General features: G+C 39.8%; 3 protein-coding genes across 5 annotated transcripts; all 3 read left to right on the top strand.

Annotated features, from left to right (window-relative positions):
* The first annotated feature begins 350 nt into the window (after positions 1-350).
* LOC107567571 (retinol-binding protein 2-like) lies at positions 351-3,102 on the top strand. The gene is made up of 3 exons (XM_016253262.1): positions 351-514; positions 1,447-1,625; positions 3,076-3,102. Exons 1-3 carry the CDS (start codon positions 442-444, stop codon positions 3,100-3,102), a joined length of 279 nt encoding a protein of 92 aa, XP_016108748.1. The 5' UTR covers positions 351-441.
* Positions 3,103-5,681: 2,579 nt separating this feature from the next.
* On the top strand, positions 5,682-16,281 carry LOC107567577 (heterogeneous nuclear ribonucleoprotein L-like). 3 transcript variants are annotated; one of them, XM_016253268.1, is made up of 14 exons: positions 5,682-5,799; positions 6,346-6,464; positions 6,549-6,786; positions 6,864-6,949; positions 7,226-7,322; positions 7,674-7,746; positions 11,001-11,033; positions 13,403-13,471; positions 13,706-13,962; positions 14,048-14,169; positions 14,524-14,725; positions 14,808-14,865; positions 15,031-15,135; positions 15,685-16,281. In XM_016253268.1, the coding sequence occupies exons 1-14, from the start codon at positions 5,713-5,715 to the stop codon at positions 15,741-15,743; spliced, it is 1,605 nt and encodes a 534-aa protein (XP_016108754.1). In that variant the 5' UTR covers positions 5,682-5,712; the 3' UTR covers positions 15,744-16,281. The 3 variants fall into 3 exon arrangements, with proteins under 3 accessions (XP_016108754.1, XP_016108756.1, XP_016108757.1); XM_016253270.1 differs by lacking the exon at positions 11,001-11,033; XM_016253271.1 differs by lacking the exons at positions 11,001-11,033; positions 13,403-13,471.
* Positions 16,282-17,174: 893 nt separating this feature from the next.
* Positions 17,175-21,909, top strand: LOC107567580 (coiled-coil-helix-coiled-coil-helix domain-containing protein 2-like). Its single transcript, XM_016253276.1, has 4 exons — positions 17,175-17,400; positions 18,843-19,104; positions 20,887-21,043; positions 21,842-21,909. Exons 1-4 carry the CDS (start codon positions 17,354-17,356, stop codon positions 21,850-21,852), a joined length of 477 nt encoding a protein of 158 aa, XP_016108762.1. The 5' UTR covers positions 17,175-17,353; the 3' UTR covers positions 21,853-21,909.
* Positions 21,910-22,855: the final 946 nt, after the last annotated feature.

Here is a 22,855-nt window from a genome sequence, read left to right as displayed (position 1 = left end):
CCTAATGGTTAGAGAGTCGGACTCATAACCCAAAGTTTGTGGGTTCGAGTCTCGTACCGGCAGGAATTGTAGGTGGGGGGAGTGAATGTACAGCGCTCTCTCCCACCTTCAATACCACGACTGAGGTGCCCTTGAGCAAGGCACCGAACCCCCAACTGCTCCCCGGGCGCCGCAGCATAAATGGCTGCCCACTGCTCCGGGTGTGTGTTCACGGTGTGTGTGTGTTCACTGCTGTGTGTGTGCACTTTGGATGGGTAAATGCAGAGCACTAATTCCGAGTATGGGTCACCATACTTGGCCACATGTCACGTCACTTTTTTTTTCAATGAAGATAAAGGGACTTATCAGACGAACTCTGTTCGTACAGTTCATTTGCTCACTCACACTGCAATAAAAGGCCGTGGCTCACCTCATTCTACTCACACGACCTCCAGCTTCACAATGCCGGCTGATTTCAATGGAACGTGGGAGATGGTCAGCAATGACAACTTTGAGGATGTCATGAAGGCTCTGGGTATGTGATTTCTTTTACTGAATACCTGCTGGAATCCTAAAGTTATCAACAGGAGCATTTACACACCAGAGATGCAGATCAGGCTCTTATATCAACATATAGGTTATCTTGTTCTTAGCGGACAGAGTTCACTGTAGCCATGCATAAATGAATGTGCAATTGCTGCAAAGACGATGTAGTGCAAAATAATAGAGGTAGACATTTCATGTCTGTTTCTGTCATTTTTTTTTCATTTTGCAGCAGATCTGAATGCATACACTCACTTCATATTTAAGACTTTATATGGGTTATTATCATTAACTACACCTAAAATAACAAAAAATGCATTACTTGACATTAACGATTAAAATAAAATATAAAAACCATAAACTTGAAAACGAAAATACAGTTGTTACAAAATCTTAGGTTAAAATATAGGATATAGCGCACAATAGGGGTGTGAGACGTTTCATGCATCATGCACTGGGGTTGCATACATTTAGAATATTCATTTTGCAACAGATTTTATTGCATTTATTTTCATTGTGCTTAATAGTAATAAAAATGCTGACCAGGCTTTTGCAGCATTTTTAGACCACTTGCGATCAATAACTAAATAAATAAAATCATTGTTAATTAATAAATGAATTTAAATGAAGAAAAAATTTTGAGTATCTTGTGCAAGAAATGAATCAATAAGTGGGTTGCTTGTTTCAGGGTCAAAGGTCATAGTATCTTATCAGTCGCTTTGGTAAAGGTGGGAGATGAGCGAACTTGAACACTTCGGCCACCTTTGTCCCAGCGTATGAATATTTCTGTCAGTCTGTTGCATCACAGGATGAAATATAAGTGATTTCAAAGCCTCCTTTTGATACTTTCGCACATTCCTACTTGGATCGTGCTGATCTTTCCTTTTTGAGACTTTAATATATCATTCTATTCCTCCCCTACAGACATTGACTTTGCCACCCGTAAGATCGCAGTGCATCTCAAGCAGACTAAGGTCATTGTGCAGAACGGAGACAAATTTGAGACCAAAACCCTCAGCACCTTCAGAAACTATGAGGTCGACTTCACCATCGGCGAGGAGTTTGAGGAGCACACAAAAGCCCTGGATAACAGAGTTGTTAAGGTAGGTGTCCAAACCAGGGTCACATCACTCCTGTGCTGTTGCTGTTTTTCCCTTCTCCCTTCTGCAATAAGAAAAATATATTATAGTGGGATGCAGTGACGGTAATACCATGTTATTTTGCTATAATATTCTTTAAAAGATTTATGTATTTGAGTTGATAATTAATAATAGCTACCATCAAAAGGTGTATAATGCAATTTAATGATAGGTCTGTTTTATTGAGACCAGTATATCAAAGTTCATATGATTCATATCGTTTTGATTTAGTAAGAAATGGGTGTGGATGCATTTTGGACAAGTCATACTATATGAATGTAAACTTGACCCTCTCAAATGTGATTTGGCTAGGCAAAGGATAATATTTGGTACGGAATATAAACATATTTTTAAAAAATAGATATTTTTCAAAGAGATAGTGATGATATATTGGCATAAAAACACATAATAATCAAAACTGAATGGAAGTGGAGTAGAAATAGTGGAGCTTTAGTTTAGTTTAGTTTTTAAAAACTAAAATTGATTTTAATTACTGTTTGCATTAAAAGTTATGCGGCTTATTCTGCAACATAAAATCCATCAGTGACTTTTAAACATAACATCCATCCACTTGTGACTTTTTACTAGCTTTTATTTGTCTTGGAAAAGGCGCTTGCTAACAAGTGACTAAATGGGACTTCAGAGGTTCAGCCTCGCTGTGTTAATAATCGTGCTCTTGCAAACTATTCCAAGTCACATTTTCGGGATAAATTGTTGGAAAAGTCATGTGACCTTATACTTGTATATATTCTGCCTATTGTATTAAGGCTTCAAAATGTATAAAAGTTGTGAAGGTTATCGTGATTAACAAATAGGTGTAAGAATCATGTTGATCACAGAGCTTAATTTTTGCAATGATCCAAAGGTCAATGGACAAAAAAGAAAAAACCTGTTGGGATTTTGCTGAGTGAACCGGAATGGCACCACATTCCAGGTTGGCCTACAAGAGTGTGTCATCACTGCAGCACTAACACACTTGAACAAGGTAATTAAGGTCTTCAGGATCACTTAAAAAAAAAAAAAACTGTTGGAGGATGTTGGAGCTAAACAACAGAACGTTGGTCCTCCAGGAGCCGGACTGGACAAGGTTTGGCTGAGTTAGACAGATTCGTATATTCTGAAACTTTTGACTCTTTGTTGCCCTCGACTGTCAAAAAAGAGTTTTCTTATAGCTTTTCAAATATAAATGGGGAAGAAAGTTTTTACTTTTTAAAAATTTTAGCATTTTACAATCTGTAGTGTAATGGGGTTTTATGTTATGTAGCCTACTGTAACAGTCTCTATATGCAGACATGAATAGAATGAAATAAAATAGAAAGTGCTTTAAAACAACAGTGTAACTATTAGGTCCATCACCGCTCGTGCAGGTGCAAGTGTTTTGCTCAATAATAGAATGTGACATTCTTTGCTATAGCCCTGTAATGGGGCGAACGAGATGTGAGACGTGCGGATCCAAATGCAAAACTTTATTCAGAGACATGATATGAAACAGGCAGGGTCAAACAATGGCAAACAGGTATATAGAGGGCAAGATGAAAGAGTAATCCATATACTGGCGTGGGTCAAACTACGGCAAACGTAATCCAGGGGGCAAGGCAAACAGGTAATCCAAAAAACATGCAATAATCTAGGCAGGAGCGAACAGAGTCAGAAACGGCAAGACAAAGAGATAATCCAAGACAGGCGATAATTCCAGGGCAGGCCGCTGACAGACAGGACGAGATAAACAGACTGGAATCAAGAGTCAAGGGTATAACAAGACTGTGACGAGTGGGGGCGGGGCCGTGGGAACGGAGCGAGGCCGGTGGAGTGAATGCTAATGAGCGACACCTGCACCCACTCACCGGTCTCGAGTCTCACGGAGGAGCTCTGGAAGGATAAAAAGGGAGTGACGACCGTGTTGGACGAGAGAGGACCAGGCCTGGATTTTATTTTGTGTTTTGGTTTTGTTTGTGCGCGACAGTCGTCCGCGAGGGGCTGTCGCGCTGTTTTGAGTTTATTTTATTATTAAAGTTTGTTTAAATGTTCGCCGGTTCCCACCTCCTTCTTCCCGTGACTACGAACTACGTTACATTGGTGCCGAAACCCGGGAGGAAGGAGGGACACGCTGTCAAGAGCCCTCGCTGCTGAGGAGATCGGGCAGCAGGAACAAGCGGAGAGACCGCCGGTGGCTGTCCGAGGCGGTGGTGCTGGAACGATGGAAGACGAGGTGGGACGGAGAGCTCTCCCCCGGAGGGGGGAGGGGGGGAGTAGAGAGCAGTCTCGGGTGTACCCCCCGGCCTGCGAGGGGCGATGGGGGTATGTGACGAGTGGGGGCGGGGCCGAGAGCCGTGGGAACAGAGCGAGGCCAGTGGAGTGATTGCTAATGAGCGACACCTGCACCCACTCACCGGTCTCGAGTCTCACGGAGGAGCTCCGGAAGGATAAAAAGGGAGTGACGACCGTGTTGGACGAGAGAGGACCAGGCCTGGATTTTATTTTGTGTTTTGGTTTTGTTTGTACACGACAGTCCGCGAGGGGCTGTCGCGCTGTTTTGAGTTTATTTTATTATTAAAGTTTGTTTAAATGTTCGCCGGTTCCCGCCTCCTTCTTCCCGTGACTACAAACTACGTTACAAAGACTAAACTAGATTCCTAGGAAAACTAGGACAGGGAACTGGCTCCATAAAGTGCTACCACTTGGAGAGCGATAAACGCAAACAATACTCGGCAGTTCGAGAAGGATCTGAGTGGGTGTAATATAGTGTGTGTGTGATTGACTGCAGGTGAGTTTAAAAACTCTAAATTATCTCTAAATTAACAACTCGGCTGTTATTGGCACGTTTTTGAATGCGCGCGCTTTATTTGACGACTTGTGGACTGTTCAACTGCAGCACCCGCTGACTGCAATGATAGAGCTCGGAAGAGCCAGGACAATTTTTAATATGACTCCGACTGGATTCGTCTGAAAGAAGAAAGTCACATACACCTAGGATGCATCGGGGGTGAGTAAAACACAGCCTAATTTTCATTTTTGGGTGAACTAACCCTTTAATGGTTCCATTTTTTTTAATCATTCTTCAAAAAAATCATTTTTTTTTTACAGTGTAAATTATATATAAAAAAACATGTAAATACAAGTTAATAATGAGTAGGGCTATCAAAATGAACCCTTTGACTGATGAGATGTATTTTATTCAATAGTTCTGTTTGATTTTGGTACTGTGTAAGTCTATATTTGACAGATAAATGATGATGGAAAAAGACCTTTTATACCAGATCTGTTCTTACGCAAATAGAATAGACTTGAAAGAAAATAACTATCTTTTGGACAATTTGTAGAGAAGCATTTTTAGTTATATTGTTGCAGTTCAATAATTCGTAAATCACAAGTTTATGACTCTGTCCTAATTTATTTATTGTACTATTAGTCCTCCTGATGATATTAATTAAACACAATTTTTCTTATTTTTTTGTAGTGTATATATATATATATATATATACATATAGACTACAAATAACAAACAAACAAACCTTAAAATCAAAAAGAATTGTGTTTAATTCAGTCCTTTTTTAAATCTGTCTTTTTTAATCCCGCAAATGAGCAGATAAATAAAATGTAATTCAAATGTATCTACTATTTATATTTATTTAGCACTATATGCACTTTTTTAAACTAAATAAACACATTAGTAGTTAAACTATTAACGTCTGTTTTCGTGAGAAAATGTTCGTCATCTTGGGAAAACAACTTAAGTCTTGATCGAGACAGCAACACATTAAAAATTATAAATCACTAGGATACTTCTTATGGCTTGTAGATTCTATCAACTAGCTGACAGAATCTGAATCTCTAATTATATCAGTGAGCTGTTCTGAGTGACAACTGTAGTGTCCAATCATTGGGCGAGCGTAGAGCTACGCTTTTTCTATTGGACTACAATGTGATTGACAGTTTCTCTTGACCAGTAATATTGACGGTTCTTGTCTTGGTGGGCGTCACCCCCGCCTGACCCATTTTCTGTAGTTTTCGTCCATTTCATTTTGTTGCGCGTGAATCGTAACGGGACAACATGGCGACGCAGACGGCCCGCTACTACAGTGAAGGCGGCAGAGCAACAAAACGCCAAAAAACGGAAAACGAGGGGGGAATGGCGACCGTAAGACAAACCTTTACTTACACACTATCTGTTATTTTATTACAGTTTTTATCTGACTTGGCGTTAGCTAGCTAGCTGGCTAAAATAGCATTAGTTAGCGAACCAGCTAACCAAACAATTGAGCTAACGTACGTCACGCTGATATTTCTGCACCAAAAGGATTACAAAAACACGAATATGAAAACAGAAAATGATCATGTAGCGAATGCTTGATGTGTTAGTAAGAGATGCACGCCACACATAAGTTATATAACGTTATTCTGAATGAATGGGTTATGCTGCATGCAACCGTAATCACATTTGAATAGCGAGTTATTAATCACAATGAGTGGGAAAACATCGTGCATTAGCACAACGTACATGACCATTAATACATATACATTTATAGAACTTGCTCAGTTTGTACAAAGTAAAGGCAATATACACCGCATGCCATGCACAAAGTCAGCATTACACACACATTGCAATGTTGGTATTTAGATTCTTGTTATAAATTGATTGATTATGCCAGGTTACTGGACTAATGTGGTGATTTTTATTTCATAGGAGGACTACGTTGACCCACACAAGACCCTTCCCTCTCTTGTGGTGCATGTCCGAGGTTTAGTGGACGGAGTTTTGGAAGCAGACATCGTTGAAGCCCTGCAAGAGTTTGGAACCATCAGGTAACTTGTGCTACGGTTGTGCCGTACCTTGGTTCTGCCTGTAGTGAAATGCATTGAGGATCATGCATCTCCATCTTTCTGCAGTTACGTCGTGCTCATGCCGAAGAAGCGTCAAGCCCTGGTTGAATATGAGGATATGAATGGGTCTTGCAATGCTGTTACTTATGCCAACGACAACCAGATCTACATCGCCGGACATCCTGCGTTTGTGAACTACTCTACCAGCCAGAAGATATCCCGGCCGGGTGACCCTGATGATTCCCGCAGTGTTAATAATGTTTTGCTATTGACAATCATGAACCCCATTTATCCCATTACCACGGTAATACCCACCTCCACTGTGTAATATCAGTGATGCTCAATTCGATTTTTCACACTAATGTTCTTGTTGTTCTGCAGGATGTTCTCTATACTATTTGCAACAACTGTGGTCCTGTTCAGAGAATCGTCATCTTTAGGAAGAATGGTGTCCAGGCCATGGTGGAATATCCTTTACTGCTTCAGACTGCAGAGCGAAGCTGTTTGTTAGATTCTGCCAGCTGTAATTTGTGTTCATGAGACATTGTGCTCTTGTCAGGGTTGTTTCATTTTGTCATTTGAGTCCACTTCGCATGTGGACTATGAATGTCTTACAAGCACTGTTAGGAGGTTTCTGTCCAAACCGAGTTACATGAAGTATACTGCATTCCAAGAACACTTTAAATAATAACCGCTGCAGTCATGGCACACGAGTCCCTTTGTTTTTCTTTGATTCCTCACACATTTGATTCCGTTCAGAGCGCCCAAAGGGCCAAGGCCTCACTCAATGGGGCTGATATATACTCTGGCTGTTGCACACTAAAGATCGAGTATGCCAAGGTGAGCTTTCATCTAAATTTACTGGGTGATAATGCTAAAATAATTCTTTATTATTTTTCATTATATATGCATTTTCTGAATGGCTTGAAAATGTGGTTTCAGAGGAACCATTCATTTTGTAGCCACTTAATCTTGATGCAACAGTCAAAATCAAGTTTAAATACAAAAAAATTAATTAATGCACCAATATATAATAATAAACATACGAATACAAAATAAATGGCTCCATTTATTTACATACGTTTTTTTACCCACATATTTTAAGTTAATACTCAATATTACCCATCCCTACTCAAGCTAGTAGAAAGGTAATTGTTATTTAATGAATTTATTTGTTTGTTTTACTCTTAGCCAACACGCCTTAATGTGTTCAAGAATGACCAGGACACATGGGACTACACCAATCCGAACCTGAGCAGCCAAGGTACCGTTTATCTGCTCTGACATTTCTCAGCGCCCTTACTGCCACTGTGGGGGAAATAATAATATGGGTGGGATTGGGACGTCTTAGAACTGCGGCAATGAATCCGCTGTTTCACCTCCCTTGTGCTGAGTGTTAGGCATACCAACGTCTACACCGCATGTTGTGTATGTTTTCGTGACTCTCTTGAGGGGGAGGTAAAGCCGTATCCCTGTGATCTTTCTAAGGCTTCCTCAGAATGTTGTCCTGCCGATATCTCACAAGCTTCCTTTTCCAGCAAAGCCTGTCACATGCCAGTAGTGTGAGGGGCAAGTGGCTTACTGGGTTAGCACCATAGAGGCAGATTATCAGTTCATGGTCTACACTAGGGGTGTCAAACTCAATTCCGGAGCTCTGTAGAGATTTGTTCCAACACTGCTCCAATACACATACCATGTAGTTTTCAAATAAGCCTTAAGGACTTGATTAGTTGGGATCAGGTGTGTTTAATTAGGGTTAAATCTAAACTCTGCAGGGCTCCGGAGTTTGACACCCCTGGTCTACCCCGACACCTTTTATGGTCAACATGAAACTATGTTTGCAACCCATTTGACTTTTCCAGGTGAAGTTATATTAAAGAAGAGAAAACTGCAGGGGGGATTCTTGATTTTGTCTATTGGTAGTTTATTAGACTCTTATAAAAGTGCTTGATGATGTCACTCGAAACAGAAAGTCGTTATTCTTTGGAATAACATGCATTGATTATTTGACCACAAAACGATGGGTAACACGTATTAAAAGTAAATGGGGGCAATCATGATTTCATGTTGACTTTTAGGATCTCATGATTTTTTTCCAAAGGTATTCATGGCCACCAACGGTGTGCTCAAAGAAATTCAGTTCAGTTCCACATCCGTTCAAGATCGTTTGAATGTAATGTTCTTTGGTGCTCACTCCGGCCATTTGCTCCTCACATTCATGCGATACATTTAGAGACCAATATGAAAGCACAGAGCTTTCCAGAATATCAAGTGCAACAACAGAACACTCAATACATCTGGACACTGGGGGACATTTCCTAGATTTCACTGAAGACACAAGTGCCTCAGATATCCAACACTGTACCAGTCTTCAAACCACAACTGCCTCCTATACCTGCGAGAATATTTCTCCAGAAGGACAAACACTCATTTTACTCTCTGCAAGGCATCCTGACAAACACCTGATCACGCAACATTTAGCACTCATCACCTCCTACAGAAATGACACTGCCAGCGAAGACATTGAAGGATTTGGGGTTGTCGGTGCAAGTAGTTATGGCTCCCACACCCATTCAACTTTCTCCCGTTGTTTCTTACGGGTCAAGAACAAGACACACTCCACTGTGACACATCACCTTAAGCTCACTGCTAACAAGGGATGTTTTTGACACGCATCCTCAAGTGACACCACAACACAATGCAAACAGACCTCTTCATTCATGTCAAACTGCTGACGTCCACAGCCTTCTCTGAACCTGTCTGTCTTTTTCTGGGCTACGTTGTCTTTCTCTCGCCGTGCCGATCGTTACAACACAAACCCCGACACCTACAAATCGACATGCCTGACTCTTCACTCGTCAACAGCTGATGACACTAAACCACTCGAGACACCGAAGACACTGCAGACAACATTTTGACAAGCAGACGCACTGACATGCAGACAGCCGACACGTCAAGTTTTTTGTTACTCAGTTAAGCCCTGACATTCTGCCCTGGAGGCTGGTGTTTCAGATACGCTGTCTTCCCCCAACATGTGTCCTCTTCCTCTAGTCCTTCCCTTTCACGATTCCTCCTCTCTCTTTCTGTCAATATGTGACGTTTTTCCCTTTTTTGTTTCCAGTCATTTGACTACTGTGTAACACCTTCCGTATGATGCAGGTTGGCTTTGTGTCTCTAGTGGAAGTACCAGTCAGTCTGAATTGGGCATAAATTGCTCCAGCTTTTCAACAACCAACAGGCATTGAAATGAGAATACGACGTCTTTGCTGGCATCAGTGGAGCATTGAAACCCGTCTGAAACAAGGAGAGTACTTGGGAAATCAGTGGAATGGACTGGTGGGGGAAAGAAATGGAAAGTTCTTAAGTGCGATATGGAGGAGGACGCCATGAAGACACTCAACGGTGGCTAATTTACGGCATGTTCTACTTGCCCCATCATTGAACCCCAACCCTTGCGTTTGTACTGTAAGTAACCCCAAGCTTCTGTTGTCTTGGAGTGATACACTTATAGTCTAATGTTTCATGGGGGTGTATGACCAAATGTTTGACTAACTTGATCTTTTCTTCCCCAGTTGAGTTTGGTTGTCTTTTTTTATTTTTTGTTTGTTTTTTTTGGTCTTCCTCATTGGGCTACCAATTGATGTAGTTCAGCAAGGTGCATTAAAATGTATTCCTGGGTTGGGCTGTTCTTCTGTGAGCTTAGAGATGTTTTGCATGATTAGTTTACCACCGATGGGGTGCTAGTTCCCAACTCTGGCACTATTCTGTGTATTTACACTATTAACAAGATGGCCCACTATGATACTAAAGCCCAGAATATACTTCAGTTTTATGCATTTGCTAGAGTGTGCATACAGTGTTCTGTGTAAATTTCTTCATCAACGTAATACTGTACGTGGGCATAATATTGTATGTTATGCTCTCATATGCACCTAAAATTTTTGCATTAAAAAGTTGCTCCACAAGGTAGCAACACTGCTTCGTAATTGCTAAAAAAAAAATGGATGAGATGGAACAACAACCTACAGGAGACTGCAGAGACAGTGCACAGCCTCGTTGACGAGTACAAAGATGTTTTATTGGTCGTAAATTCTGGAGAGAAATCACGCAGGCACTGGACGAGGATGAAACTTTACTGTGCATGTGTCAATCACCTGTTTGCGCATGCTGTCAAATGGAGCATACTTTGAAACGCTGTGTTCGGCTGTACGCGTACGCTGAGCTTTTGCTTCAAAATTGAAGTGTACTTTGGGCTTTGGATCATTGGTTGAGGCAAGAGATAATATACTCCGTACTATGTAAAAGTTTTCAAAACGGCTAATCAATCTGCCTAATGTAAAACAACTAGCTCACACTAAGTAAATGATCACGTTTCTAAATGTCCTGTGCTGCCCGACTAGTTAACATAAATGTACGGTGCCCTAAGCAGTTAAGATCCTGAATAGAGTGAGAAACCTGTTATGTGATTGTTCAGAAATGTCAGTGAGATTGATGTTTGCACTGTGTGTACCTGAACAGGTGCAGATGCTGATGGCAATGGGGGCAATCAAGGTGTGTGTCTGCAGTAGCCATTCTGTCCTCCCCCACCCACTCACTCCCAAACATTATATATGACGTGCATACATTGTCACAGCGAACAAAGCAGAATTTGTTTGGGGCTGGTACACCCCAAAAGAAAGCCTGTATGTTTATTAGCCAGCTGACTGTGATAGACAGGTTTGTGAGTAGTAATAAATAGGTAATATTTCATGGGTCAGTCTCGCAATACCTGACGAAATGGAACATTTCACCCCAAATTCAAATTTTTTAAAAGAATTAGAACCCTGTAATTATCATTAATATAAAAGCCCCACCTCAATTAAGAGTCTCATTACTGCAGTTTAAAAATATTTGCACTGTAAAATATTTATATCCAATTGCAGTATTTTATACTGTAATGCATTAAAAATTCACTTGTTAGGTTGTGTTCACACTTGTAGTTCGGTTAATTTGGTCCGGACCAAAAAGGAAAATTATACATTTGGTCCTGGTCCGCTTAGCATTCACATTGGCATTTTTGACAGCGAATCTAAAGGCATAGTGATGCGTTCACAACCTGATTGGTCGGCTTGAATGACGTATATATCGTGACGGAACTTACTGAACACCCCAAACAAAAGGTGCCATTCAGATATGAATGCCACTTAAAGCGAACACACTTAAAGGGTTAATTCACCTAAAAATGAAAATTAGGCTGCGTTTTACTCACCCCGAGGCATCCTAGGTGTATATGACTTTCTTCTTTCAGACGAATCAAGTTATATTAAAAATTGTCTTTGATCTTTCAAGCTGTTTAATGCCACTCAGCAGGTGTTGCATTGCTTCAGTCCAAAAGAACTTAAATAAAAATCGCCCATCCATAAAAAAAAAAGTCTCACATGGCTCCGGGGGGTGAACAAAGGCCTTCTGTAGCAAATCGATGCATTTTTGTGAGAAAAATATCCATATTCAAAACGTAATAATGACTGGATTCGTCTGAAAGAAGGAAGTCATGTACACCTAGGATGCCTCGGGGGTGAGTAAAACGCAGCCTAATTTAAATTTTTGGGTGAACTAACCCTTTAATGCCGTCTGCTGGACTAAGCACGCTCATTCTTGCGTGTACATATAATTTTATTTTCACCACCTGCAAACTCACAAATAACTCCAAAGGCACTTTACCTCCTCGTTGCTCCACGTTTGCCCTCTGCTCATTTTGTTTTGGTTACACCGCGTCGCCAAATCATGTCGCATAGCGTCGCATCTTGTCTAGGGATGCACCGATATGAAAATTTTGGCCGATACCGATAACCGATTATTCTTTATTTTTGAAAGCCGATAACCGATATGTTGGCCGATAAATCTATATCCAAATTGTTATATACTTTTTGAGAGCCTGATTACAAAAAAGGTCTCATCATTAAAAGCCACATCCCAAACACTTCAACATAAGCAGCCTAGTTTGAACGGTGTACGTTTTAAAAATATTTTTACTCTCCCATTACCAACCGGTAAACTGAAGTGCTCTTTTAACTTAACCAAACGCATTCTATATGAGATAAATCAGATATACATCAAATAAACACAATATTACAATGTACAATTGCACAAAAGGCTGCAAACGAACAGCGCGCATCTGAAGTGTCTCTGAAGGAAATAATGCATTATTTATCGGCTATAAGATATCGGCCAAATTTTCTTATCAGGCCGATACCGATAACAGAAAAAATGAGCCGATATGGGCCGATACCGATATGGTGGCCGATATATCGTGCATCCCTAATCTTGTCATTACTTCCTGTTTTTGTTTAGTTTAGAAGTATTTGGTCCGTGTTGCGTTCATATTTCATTCAAACTGCACCAGAGTTCGTTTGGAAGCGGACCGAGACCCATCTTTTCAGCGGTCTCGGTCTGCTTGTTTGGTGCGCACCAGGGTTCGGATGGCAGTGTTCACACATGCTCAAATGAACCGTACTAACCGAGCAATTGCACCAGGATTTCGTTTTAATCGAACCAAACATGACAAGTTTGAACGCACCCTTACAGTAATAAGAACAACCTTAGTGAGATTTAAAAAGAAATAAATAAAATGTTCAGACATTAATGACAGTTTAAGGAGAAGATGTGTTTTATTTGTCATGAAAATGTTACCATACAAAATTCAATCATTTAAAGAGAAGTTTCATCTTTGTGAGCAAAGCATTTTTGTGAGATTCACCCTAGTATTGTCGGCCCTTTTTTCTGTTGTCCTATGTGTCCCCCCTTCTTTGCTGAAATTAAAGCTCCTGCCAATCACATTAACATTCACAAAGTCAGTGTCCTGTCACCTCTCAGCGAACTCATCTTTCACTTTTTGCCCCCTCCCTCTTTCCTTTCTCTGCCTTCCTTCTTTTGCCTCTCAGATATGAATGCCAACCCCAACAAGCGCCAGAGGCAGCCGGCTCTGCTGGGAGACCACCCTCCAGAGTATGGTAAGGCTTGCGGGGGGCACACGCGTTAACACATTTGCCTCATTTGCTCGCAAACAGGGGAGTGGATGTTAAACGACAACAAATTGGGGTGCATTGATCACAGTGGCAGCAAGATGGTGCTGTGTTGACATTAAAAGTTAAACTAAAGTGAAGGGTGTGTAAAATGCTTGTTTACCCCTAACCTGCCCATAACCCCCACCCCACGTGGTCTGTTTGTCATTTGTGGATTCTCAGGAGGTTATCACGGATACCAAGAGGAGAGCTACGGCGGCCCCTATGAAGGCCGACGGATGGGACCACCCATGGCTGGTCCAAGGCGTGGTGGAACCAGTCAGCGTTACGGCGGACAGTACGGCCCCCCTCCTCCGCCCCCCGGTGAATATGGCGCACATGCAGACTCACCGGTGATCATGGTCTACGGCTTGGATCCCTCAAAAATAAACGCAGACAGGGTCTTCAACATCTTCTGCCTGTATGGAAATGTGGAACGGGTATGTAGAACACCTAAATGTAAGCTGGATACTGTCAAAACGCAAACAACTTTATCTGAAATCCACTTTTCCCCTTTAAATGTAGGTGAAATTCATGAAGAGCAAGCCTGGAGCTGCTATGGTGGAGATGGGAGACTGCTATGCTGTGGATCGTGCCATCTCACATCTCAACAACAACTTCCTGTTCAATCAGAAGCTCAACGTATGGTACGTTCCAATTGCAATTTTTTAAATTTATTTAACTATGCATTAATGGCAGGCTGATTGCATATTTGACACAAAACAAATTAAGCTTATAAGGATTAGAATATTTTTTGGAATTTTAAAATATTTTTGTGACAATTTTCATACACATTTTTTAATCATTAAATGCATTAAAAATACTTCAATTGTGTTAAAATACTAAGTTTTGTTTATTTACATTGAGATTTTTTTTATGGCGATAAGATTTGAATGGTATGAGAGTAAAATGCAAATTCTTTTTTAATTTCTATAGATAGATAGATAGATAGATAGATAGTAGTTCAACTCTTTAATCGGTTTTCTTCTTCTTCGTGTCAGTGTGTCTAAGCAGCAGGCCATCATGCCCGGTCAGTCCTATGAGCTTGAAGACGGGAGCAGCAGCTTCAAAGACTTTCACGGGAGCAGAAATAACCGTTTCACTTCTCCAGAGCAGGCGGCAAAGAACCGCATTCAGCATCCCAGCAACGTCCTACACTTTTTCAACGCAGCACCCGAGGCTTCACCAGAAACCTTCACCAGGGTCAGTTCACATCAGAGGCAGAACCTTTCTCGTCACGTGATGCTATTTGATGTGTACGTTTACAACCTTCATCTCTTTTCAGATCTGTGAAGAACTTGATGTAAAGAGCCCTGCCAATGTCAAACCGTTCGCAGCTAAAGGTATGTGAAAATGTGCTGTCTTTAACTGAGGCATTGCAAATAACAGCATAGAAAGCTAAGCTCCGCACAAACGGATATAAAATAGTGGTCTCTATTAACTTGTAATGTCATCTATGCTCCTTCATTGTTGTAATGTGTCCAATGCTTCTTTTCTTTAATGAAAAGGTTCCACATCGGAGAGGAGCTCGTCAGGGCTTCTGGAGTGGGAGTCTGTTAATGACGCCATGGAAGCTCTTGCTATGATGAACCATCACCAGATGAAAAACCCCAGTAAGTGATCTGTTTTTTGCATGAAAGGGAAATTATTTCACTGTTAAGTATATATATATATCTTGATGTAGTTATTTTTGTCTTTAAAAATAAGAACCAAAAAGCAAATTACAAACAATAGGACAAATACAGTTTAGTCAAGAGCAGTACTTTTCTGTCTTTTGTTGTGTGGTTAACATTAATGACACAGACAGCAGCATTTAAATTAGGCTGCTCTCCCTTTATGACCGAATACACCGATCTAATATATTGATTAACATCTGATTTTCACACAGCTGTTTACTTTGATTTAAGACACAACCTGCTGTGTTCACGTGAAGACTCCACATTTTGACAGCTGTGTGTATTTATCCATTCAAACACAATAAGCCACATAAGTGGACTGAATATGTGATCACATAATGCCAAATAGTCTGTATTCAATTTTACAGGACAGTTGTAATTTACAACAGTAGTATCTATCTTGGTTCTGGCTTCGTTCCTCACTGCACCCAGCTTTAATGTTCAAAAAATGTGTACTTATCCTGTTTCTTTTGTTTCTCTCTGCAGATGGCCCATACCCATATACACTTAAGCTGTGCTTCTCTACTGCACAGCATGCAAACTGAACAGCATCTTCATCATCATCATCGTCCCAGTGTCAGCGCTCACTCCATCACTTCATCTTCCTGCTACTTTATTGTCCTTAAAGGCTCATTTGTGTGAGTGGGTGTGCAGACATGTTGAGTTGATCTTATGTTGATTGAGCCGCAGCATAAGCTGAGAGGAAAACTGACTGAACTCATTGTTTTTAATGGAAGAGAAGAGTTGAAATGCTTTTGTACCAGTATTGGGGTTTTGTTAACGGTGTTTTTTTTTTATTTTATTGCTTATCATGATTGACTGTTAGTTCTGGACTCAGCACCTTAGTTTTAGAAATGTCACCCTGTAAAGAAGACAGCATTGTTTTTTTGTTTTTTTTTTGGATCGTCAAATTAAAATCGTGATAATGGGTCTCTGTTATTGCTTTTGCTAGGGAACAATTGTGACTCATTTTTAAAAAATGCTGTTTAAACTTGTTTTTTTCTTCCTTTCAAAAGCTGCCTGGATGTCATTGCCCAGTGTATATTTGGAATTTGGAAAATCAAATGTATTCGGTTTAATAAAGAAATAATCTGCGTATTCAAAAATGGCTACTTCCTCTTGCCGATAATTGCAGATCGAGCTTGCACATGCATTCATAGGTTTCCAAGAGTCAAGAAAATATTAGGCCGCTTTAAAATAGTGATTTCCAGGCTTTGAGAACTCAGAAATGTAATTGATGTTTCTCATGTCAAGGTAAATTTCTCTGATTGTCCTGTGAATGGAGGCCCAGAAATCCAAATCGTCCAATGAGGTGCTTCAAATCATATTTATGCACCAACAGAGCAGGTCAGGGAAAGGGTCAGGAGTCCCGAGGTGATGAACACATCTTGATGCAGACTCGCCAATCTAATAGTTACTTTCAAATGACTGCAGTGGAACTAATGGACTGATATATCTAGCCATTCACAGCGCTTGTAACACGAAAAGTGGGATTTTTATTTAGATAATGTAGTACTCCAAAATACTCAAGTATTCTTTTTCTTTTTTGTTAGCCTGGTTTTGTGTCTGTCTTTTTTTCCCTGTACTGTTCTGTGTTTTTGATTTCTGTGTATAATTTGTATACTCGCAAAATAATAATACATTTTAAAAAGATTCAGTCACAGTTAAGTAAAGAAGATACAGAATAGATGATATTACTAAACAAGAATGATATATTATTTACATTGCGTATAATATAGATTTTTCACATTTTAAAGTCGATCTGATTTGTTCTCAAAATTGTATAGGTTACTTATGAGTTAAGATAAATAACGAGCAAAACTCTTAGCGCTAATACATTCTATTTTAGTTTTGAAAAATATCTTATACAAAATAAAGTTACAATATTTAAAATATAATACTAAAAGTCAGTTTCATTTACAGTTACAAACACACACACACTCTTCAGCAGCGTACACTTATTCCGGAAGTACAGCATGCGCAGGAGCGGAAGTTCAACGTTAGGACGTAACATGCTAGAAAGTTCCCCGGATTATAAGTACAGTGCGAAGGTCAGAAGCGTGCGGACAGAGTGAATTGCAGCAAAGTAATATTAAAATAGCAGGGCTTTCAGCAAGTCTCGGATCTTTTCGGGAGTTCGTCATAAAAGAGCAACATGCCCAGAGGAAGCCGAAGCAGAACTTCGAGGATGAGTCCTCCCAGGTGGGTGAGAGAGAGATGTGTCAGCTAACTGCTAACTTACTTAACCAACAGTTTAATTCAGCAACAAACATCTCAACCGTCACTGACGTCCTTTAAAGCATATGAGTTATTAGCTATTATGATGGCCATGAGCAAACGAGCCGGCGGGTAGTATTATATCAAATGTATGGTGTTACCTATGATTATAATCTAAAACACTTTTAATTGTTCTCCGCTTAGTCCGCTCTGAAATGTTTCATTAGGTAGTGTTCGGTGTAAAGCCGAGAGCATACTTGCAAGTTTCGTTTTTTCGGTTATTTAAGTGCATCATCCGGGTATTTAATCCAGATCCAACTACTCCCACTTTACATATACCTAAACCTACCCGTCTCCGTCCCCACCCCTAAACCCACCCATCCCCATCCCCACCCCTAAACCCACCCATTCCCCACCCATAAACCTACCCGTCCCCACCCCTAAACCCACCCGTCTCCACCCCTAAACCTACCCATCCCGTGTTAGTAAAATATTTTGTTAGGTTTTTAAATATTAATATTGAACGTTAGATGACAGTTTTATTTAATTAAAGGGGTCATATGATGTTGTTAAAAAGAACATTATTTTGTGTATTTGGTGTAATGAAATGTTTACGCGGTTTAAGGTTCAAAAAACACATTATTTTCCACATACTGTACATTATAGTTTCTCCTCTATGCCCCGCCTTTCTGAAACACGTCGATTTTTACAAAGCTCATCGGTCTGAAAAAGCGAGGTGTGCTGTGATTGGCTGAATTCCTCAAGCGTGTGACGGAAATGTTACGCCCCTTAACATACTATGATGCTTGCGGCAACCACATGTGACGACCCCGGACTGGACTCCGCTTCGTCCACGTCTTTGCGTGAACATTTGGGCGGCGTTATGCAATTCTTCCCAGATAGTGATGTAGGTATGTGGGGGGCGTGTTAGAACGAGCCGTTTTAGGTAGGCGTGGCTGACTCTTAATTTTATAAAGAATATCTCTTTGGATTTGAGACTTTAGTCTTTGCAACTTTAGGGATCTTATCTATGCACAATCAGCATGTAACACTCCAAAGAGAAAGGAAAAATTGAAATCACATCATATGACCCCTTTAAAAAATCTGTTAAAAATAATTAAATAAACAGGCATAAGGAAATATTTAATTGAGTAATAAATGTAAAATATCTACTGATAAATATCTAAAAAGTATCTAATGTCAGTGAAATATAACCCATATGGTACCAAAATGTATTGTGTATCAGTCACTATTTGGTCTTGCATAGCAACCACCTAGTTGACCCTAGCAACCATATAGAAACCAACAGCCATAAAAATATCAAATATTGATGAAAACCCAAATCTGTCATGGAAATTAATTAGTGTGTGAACCTTGTATTAATAGATCTTACTGTACAGGTCAATGATTGTGTGTTTTCACTCTAGTTACTCCTCACCATCACCTCCACCAATGGCCAGAGCAGCTCCTCCACGATCATACGCTCCAGCGCCCGCTCCCCCTCCACCATCAGCAGTGGCGGCTCCTGCTGCTGCTCCCCGTCAGCCGGGAATGTTCGCCCAGATGGCGTCCACTGCGGCGGGCGTTGCTGTCGGCTCTGCTGTCGGACACACAATAGGTCACGCCATGACTGGCGGCTTCAGTGGAGGTGGAAACTCAGAAGCTGCCAGGCCTGATGTTACCTATCAGGTGAGCACAAATCCAAACTACTTGTTTGAAAAGATACACTTAGCTCTCCCTTGTGTACTTTTAAAAAGAGTACTTGTTAACAGAAATAATGTAGTTTAGAATTGCAAACTGATATGTTTTTTGGACCCTTATCGTATTGGCCCGAATATAAGACGACCCTGATTATAAGACGACCCCCCTTTTTCCAGATGTACCTTTTGGAAAAAGGCTTTTTAAAAACCAAATCTTGTTTTTTTTTCTCAGTAAAACATATTTTGTCTTCAATTATTTTCATATTGCATATTTTTCCTATTTTAATTTTTGTTTTGAAAGTATGGTAAAAACTGGTAAACCGTACCAACAATCACATTTATAAAATAGACACTTTTTGATATACCATTAAAAAATTTAAAATAAAACAGGTAGCCATCTGAATTAGGACATTTAGGCTATCCATCTAATATTAGCCTACCAAAAATCTTACTTTAGTCTTCAAATCTGGGTACTGTCTTACGTTTTAAAATCACAAAGAGAGTTTGGTCCCATCAGGCTAACGTGACAGTCACGACTCATGCAGCTGTAAGCTTTTCTTTTTCTTTTGTTTTTACTCGCGATCTTTACAACACGCATTACATTACATATATTTTTAAGATGTTAAGTTCACTAGAGGTGCACATTCAGTACATTTAAGCACTTCTTTTTCACAAGGGCTAATATATTGTATAAGCTATGAAACTGCTGTTTGTGAGTACAGTCTCTACAAAATATATTTTTAAAGGGGTCATCGGATGCTACATACACTTTTACAAGTTGTTTGAACTGAAATGTGTGTTGGCAGTGTGTGTCCACAACCACCCTATAATGATAAAAATCCACCCAGTGTTTTTTTTTTATCTACTAAAATCGTTACCCCTTTCTCAAATCAAGCCGATCTCGGATGCCTGTCTGTGTGACGTCACAAAAACAGGCCCCTCCCACGATAGTTTGATTGACAGTAGCGTTTCAGCACAAACTGGACTGGTGTCTTACCTTAGCTCCGCCCTGAGTGACTGTCATCAGTCCGCCATTGTTTCACCGCCGGAGCAGATGTAGACAAGAATGACTCCTGAGCGATTGAGGTGTTCTGTTGTTGGATGTAATAATGAACATAGCAGTCATCATTTACTCCCGACATCTGAGCCACTGAAGACGCAGTGGATTACGTTTGTTTCTGAAGGGAATGCATCGATCCCCGATCTACATAAATGCGTCTATGTTCACGCAAATCATTCGTGATCCAGCTTCACCTCCAGAAGAAGTGAGTATTATGTTTTGTAATCAATCTTTGCAGATCGCCTTTCCTAATAATGTGCTAATTAGCAAGTTTCACGATGAATGCGTCTAAAGTAAACAGTCCCTCAGATTGCAGCTCGGAAGAGAGGGGCGGGGTCAGCAGAGCTCATTAACATTTAAAGGGAAATGCTACAAAACGGATCGCTCTGAAAAGAGCTGTTTTTGACAGGGTAAAAAAGGTGCTTTTTCACTACCATTGAGAAATTTTAACCAAACTATGTTACAGACTTTTCATTAAGACCCTAAAGAATCATATCAACTTGTGGAAAATGGCCATCCAATGACCCCTTTAAATCCTTGTGTAGAAATGTTGTCTGACAAACATCATGTACATCCCATGTATTAATAATTATGTAAAGCTTTTATATTTGGCTGACCTTGCTAAATGATTTTAGGATTTCTTCATTAAAATAACAATGTAATGACTTCAACCGAATCTTGAAAGCTTCTTTATCCTAAACGGTCCCACAGGAGCCCTACCAGGGTCAGCCCATGTACCAGCAGCAGCAGCAGCAGAATCCCTGTGCTTATGAGCTGAAGCAGTTCATTGAATGTGCTCAGACGCAGAGCGACCTCAAACTCTGTGAGGGCTTCAGCGAAGTGCTTAAACAATGCAAATTCTCCAGTGGTATGTACACAGAAGTTGTTAGTGGCACCAGTTTGCAAAGTTGTAGAATTAAATGCTTTTAAAAGTTTATTTAAAGCTTTGAGTGAAATGCAGTAAAGCGTACGTTTTGAAATCTGCACCTATACGTCTAATGTAAACCAGTATTTTAGTCAATTATATTTGGATAAATGAATGTTAATTATTGGATTTATTTGCTGTCAGACTGATGGGATAGTAAGGCACTTATTGTTCGAAATCAACTGAACGTTTATTATTACCGAATGTATTGAACAATGCTTGCGTGTTTCTAGCTTGACCGGAGTAAAGCATTAAATGGCGTCGTCTGGTGGGTCTTTAAAGAATAGCAGCCAAATACAGAATTACTTTGCTGTGCACTCAACAGGAATCAGCCGTTTTCAGAATTACCTTTTCATAAATGATGCATCATTCACATCAATAACATAGTTGTTCTGATCACATGCATTCTTGATGATTACAGCAATTTATTTACAGTTTTTATTTACAAAAATGGACGGTTTTTGACTGGTGTTAACTGCTGATCAATAGCTGAACAAATGGTTAATACCAGTAGTTTAACATGAACCATTATATTTATGCAAAGTTGTTCCCTTGTTGCAATCTATGGTGTATGCAACATACAGTTTTATAGATTATGTAATGCCGACATCAGTTTGCTCCGGCAACATTCTTTTGCTGCCCCCCCCCCTTATGGTTTTTCATTGTAGTATATTGGTTGTATTGTCCTAAAGTTATTTATTTATCTATTTATTAATGAATTTATTGATTTTCCTCCCACAGGACTGTCATGAGGTTTGGATTGGAAACACGACTATTCCATAGCCATTCACTGTCTGCTTGCTTCTGGAAAAAGTTTCCTCTTAAAATCAGATATTAGGGCCTACGTATAAAATAAAATCAGTGAATGCTGTGTAACATATGTGATGCATAGTATTGATATATTTGGTGTAGATAACTGCAGCTTTCTGATTTGGTGTTTTTTTCGGTTTGAGTTACTGTAGAAGAGATCACAATGTGAATTTCTCTGCAGGATAATTTAAATGTTTTACTCCAATTATGTGATCTTGAATTGCAAATAAAAGAATCGGAAACATTCAAATGCTCTTTGCTGTCGTTTTTCCCCAAATCGTCCATTCAAATATATAGCATGACCAGATACCAAACCCCCCCATATATGATCTTACATTTAGATAAAATAATAAATTGTAATTGTGTGTTTTTATTTATTTATTTTACATTATGATTAATCGATACAGAAATGTCTGTGTGAACCGGTTTTATTATTATTAGCGTGCATAACCGTCAGTGATCATACGATATGGGACTGTCCTGTCTTTACCGCGAGGAACATTACATGACCGAATACGAGCGTGTTTTACCAGCACAGCTCGTTATAAATCAAGTTTTAATGTCAGAACGCTACAAATAATAACAGTAACCGAAATAAAGCAGCAGACACATGAAACACGCTGACCCATATTAATTGAAGCCGGATAATAAAACCACTGGTATTTACATGGTGCTCTAAAGAATACCAAGGCATGTGTCAGAAATGGTATTGCATGGTATTACTACGACAAACGAATCACTGAATTATATACATGTGCATGCTAGTACCATGTAAAGTCCATGGTATTTGAATGTGGTGATTATTTAGTAGCCTTGTATATTTCAGTATACCCTGTTATTACCATAATTTACATACTACTTATGTAAAGGTTTTGAGGTGTGTATATCTATATCTATATAGATATATATATATATATATATATATATATATATATATATATATAT

Source organism: Sinocyclocheilus grahami, unplaced genomic scaffold (genome assembly GCF_001515645.1).
Source record: "Sinocyclocheilus grahami isolate Dianchi unplaced genomic scaffold, SAMN03320097.WGS_v1.1 scaffold1170.1, whole genome shotgun sequence".
NCBI lineage: Eukaryota > Metazoa > Chordata > Actinopteri > Cypriniformes > Cyprinidae > Sinocyclocheilus > Sinocyclocheilus grahami.
Note: the sequence above shows the minus strand (reverse complement) of the source record. Positions and strands in the feature narration are given on the sequence as shown.

Bases quoted from the DNA above. Each gene is read 5' to 3' on its own strand.
- LOC107567577 (XM_016253268.1), top strand. From the start codon at position 5,713: ATGGCGACGCAGACGGCCCGCTACTACAGTGAAGGCGGCAGAGCAACA. The intron at 6,950-7,225 runs ATATCCTTTACT...GATTCCTCACAC, and splicing joins GGTGTCCAGGCCATGGTGGA to ATTTGATTCCGTTCAGAGCG. The intron at 14,726-14,807 runs GTCAGTTCACAT...ATCTCTTTTCAG, and splicing joins CACCAGAAACCTTCACCAGG to ATCTGTGAAGAACTTGATGT.
- LOC107567571 (XM_016253262.1), top strand. From the start codon at position 442: ATGCCGGCTGATTTCAATGGAACGTGGGAGATGGTCAGCAATGACAAC. The intron at 515-1,446 runs GTATGTGATTTC...CCTCCCCTACAG, and splicing joins GGATGTCATGAAGGCTCTGG to ACATTGACTTTGCCACCCGT. The intron at 1,626-3,075 runs GTAGGTGTCCAA...TCTTTGCTATAG, and splicing joins TGGATAACAGAGTTGTTAAG to CCCTGTAATGGGGCGAACGA.
- LOC107567580 (XM_016253276.1), top strand. From the start codon at position 17,354: ATGCCCAGAGGAAGCCGAAGCAGAACTTCGAGGATGAGTCCTCCCAG. The intron at 17,401-18,842 runs GTGGGTGAGAGA...TTTTCACTCTAG, and splicing joins TCGAGGATGAGTCCTCCCAG to TTACTCCTCACCATCACCTC. The intron at 19,105-20,886 runs GTGAGCACAAAT...ACGGTCCCACAG, and splicing joins GGCCTGATGTTACCTATCAG to GAGCCCTACCAGGGTCAGCC.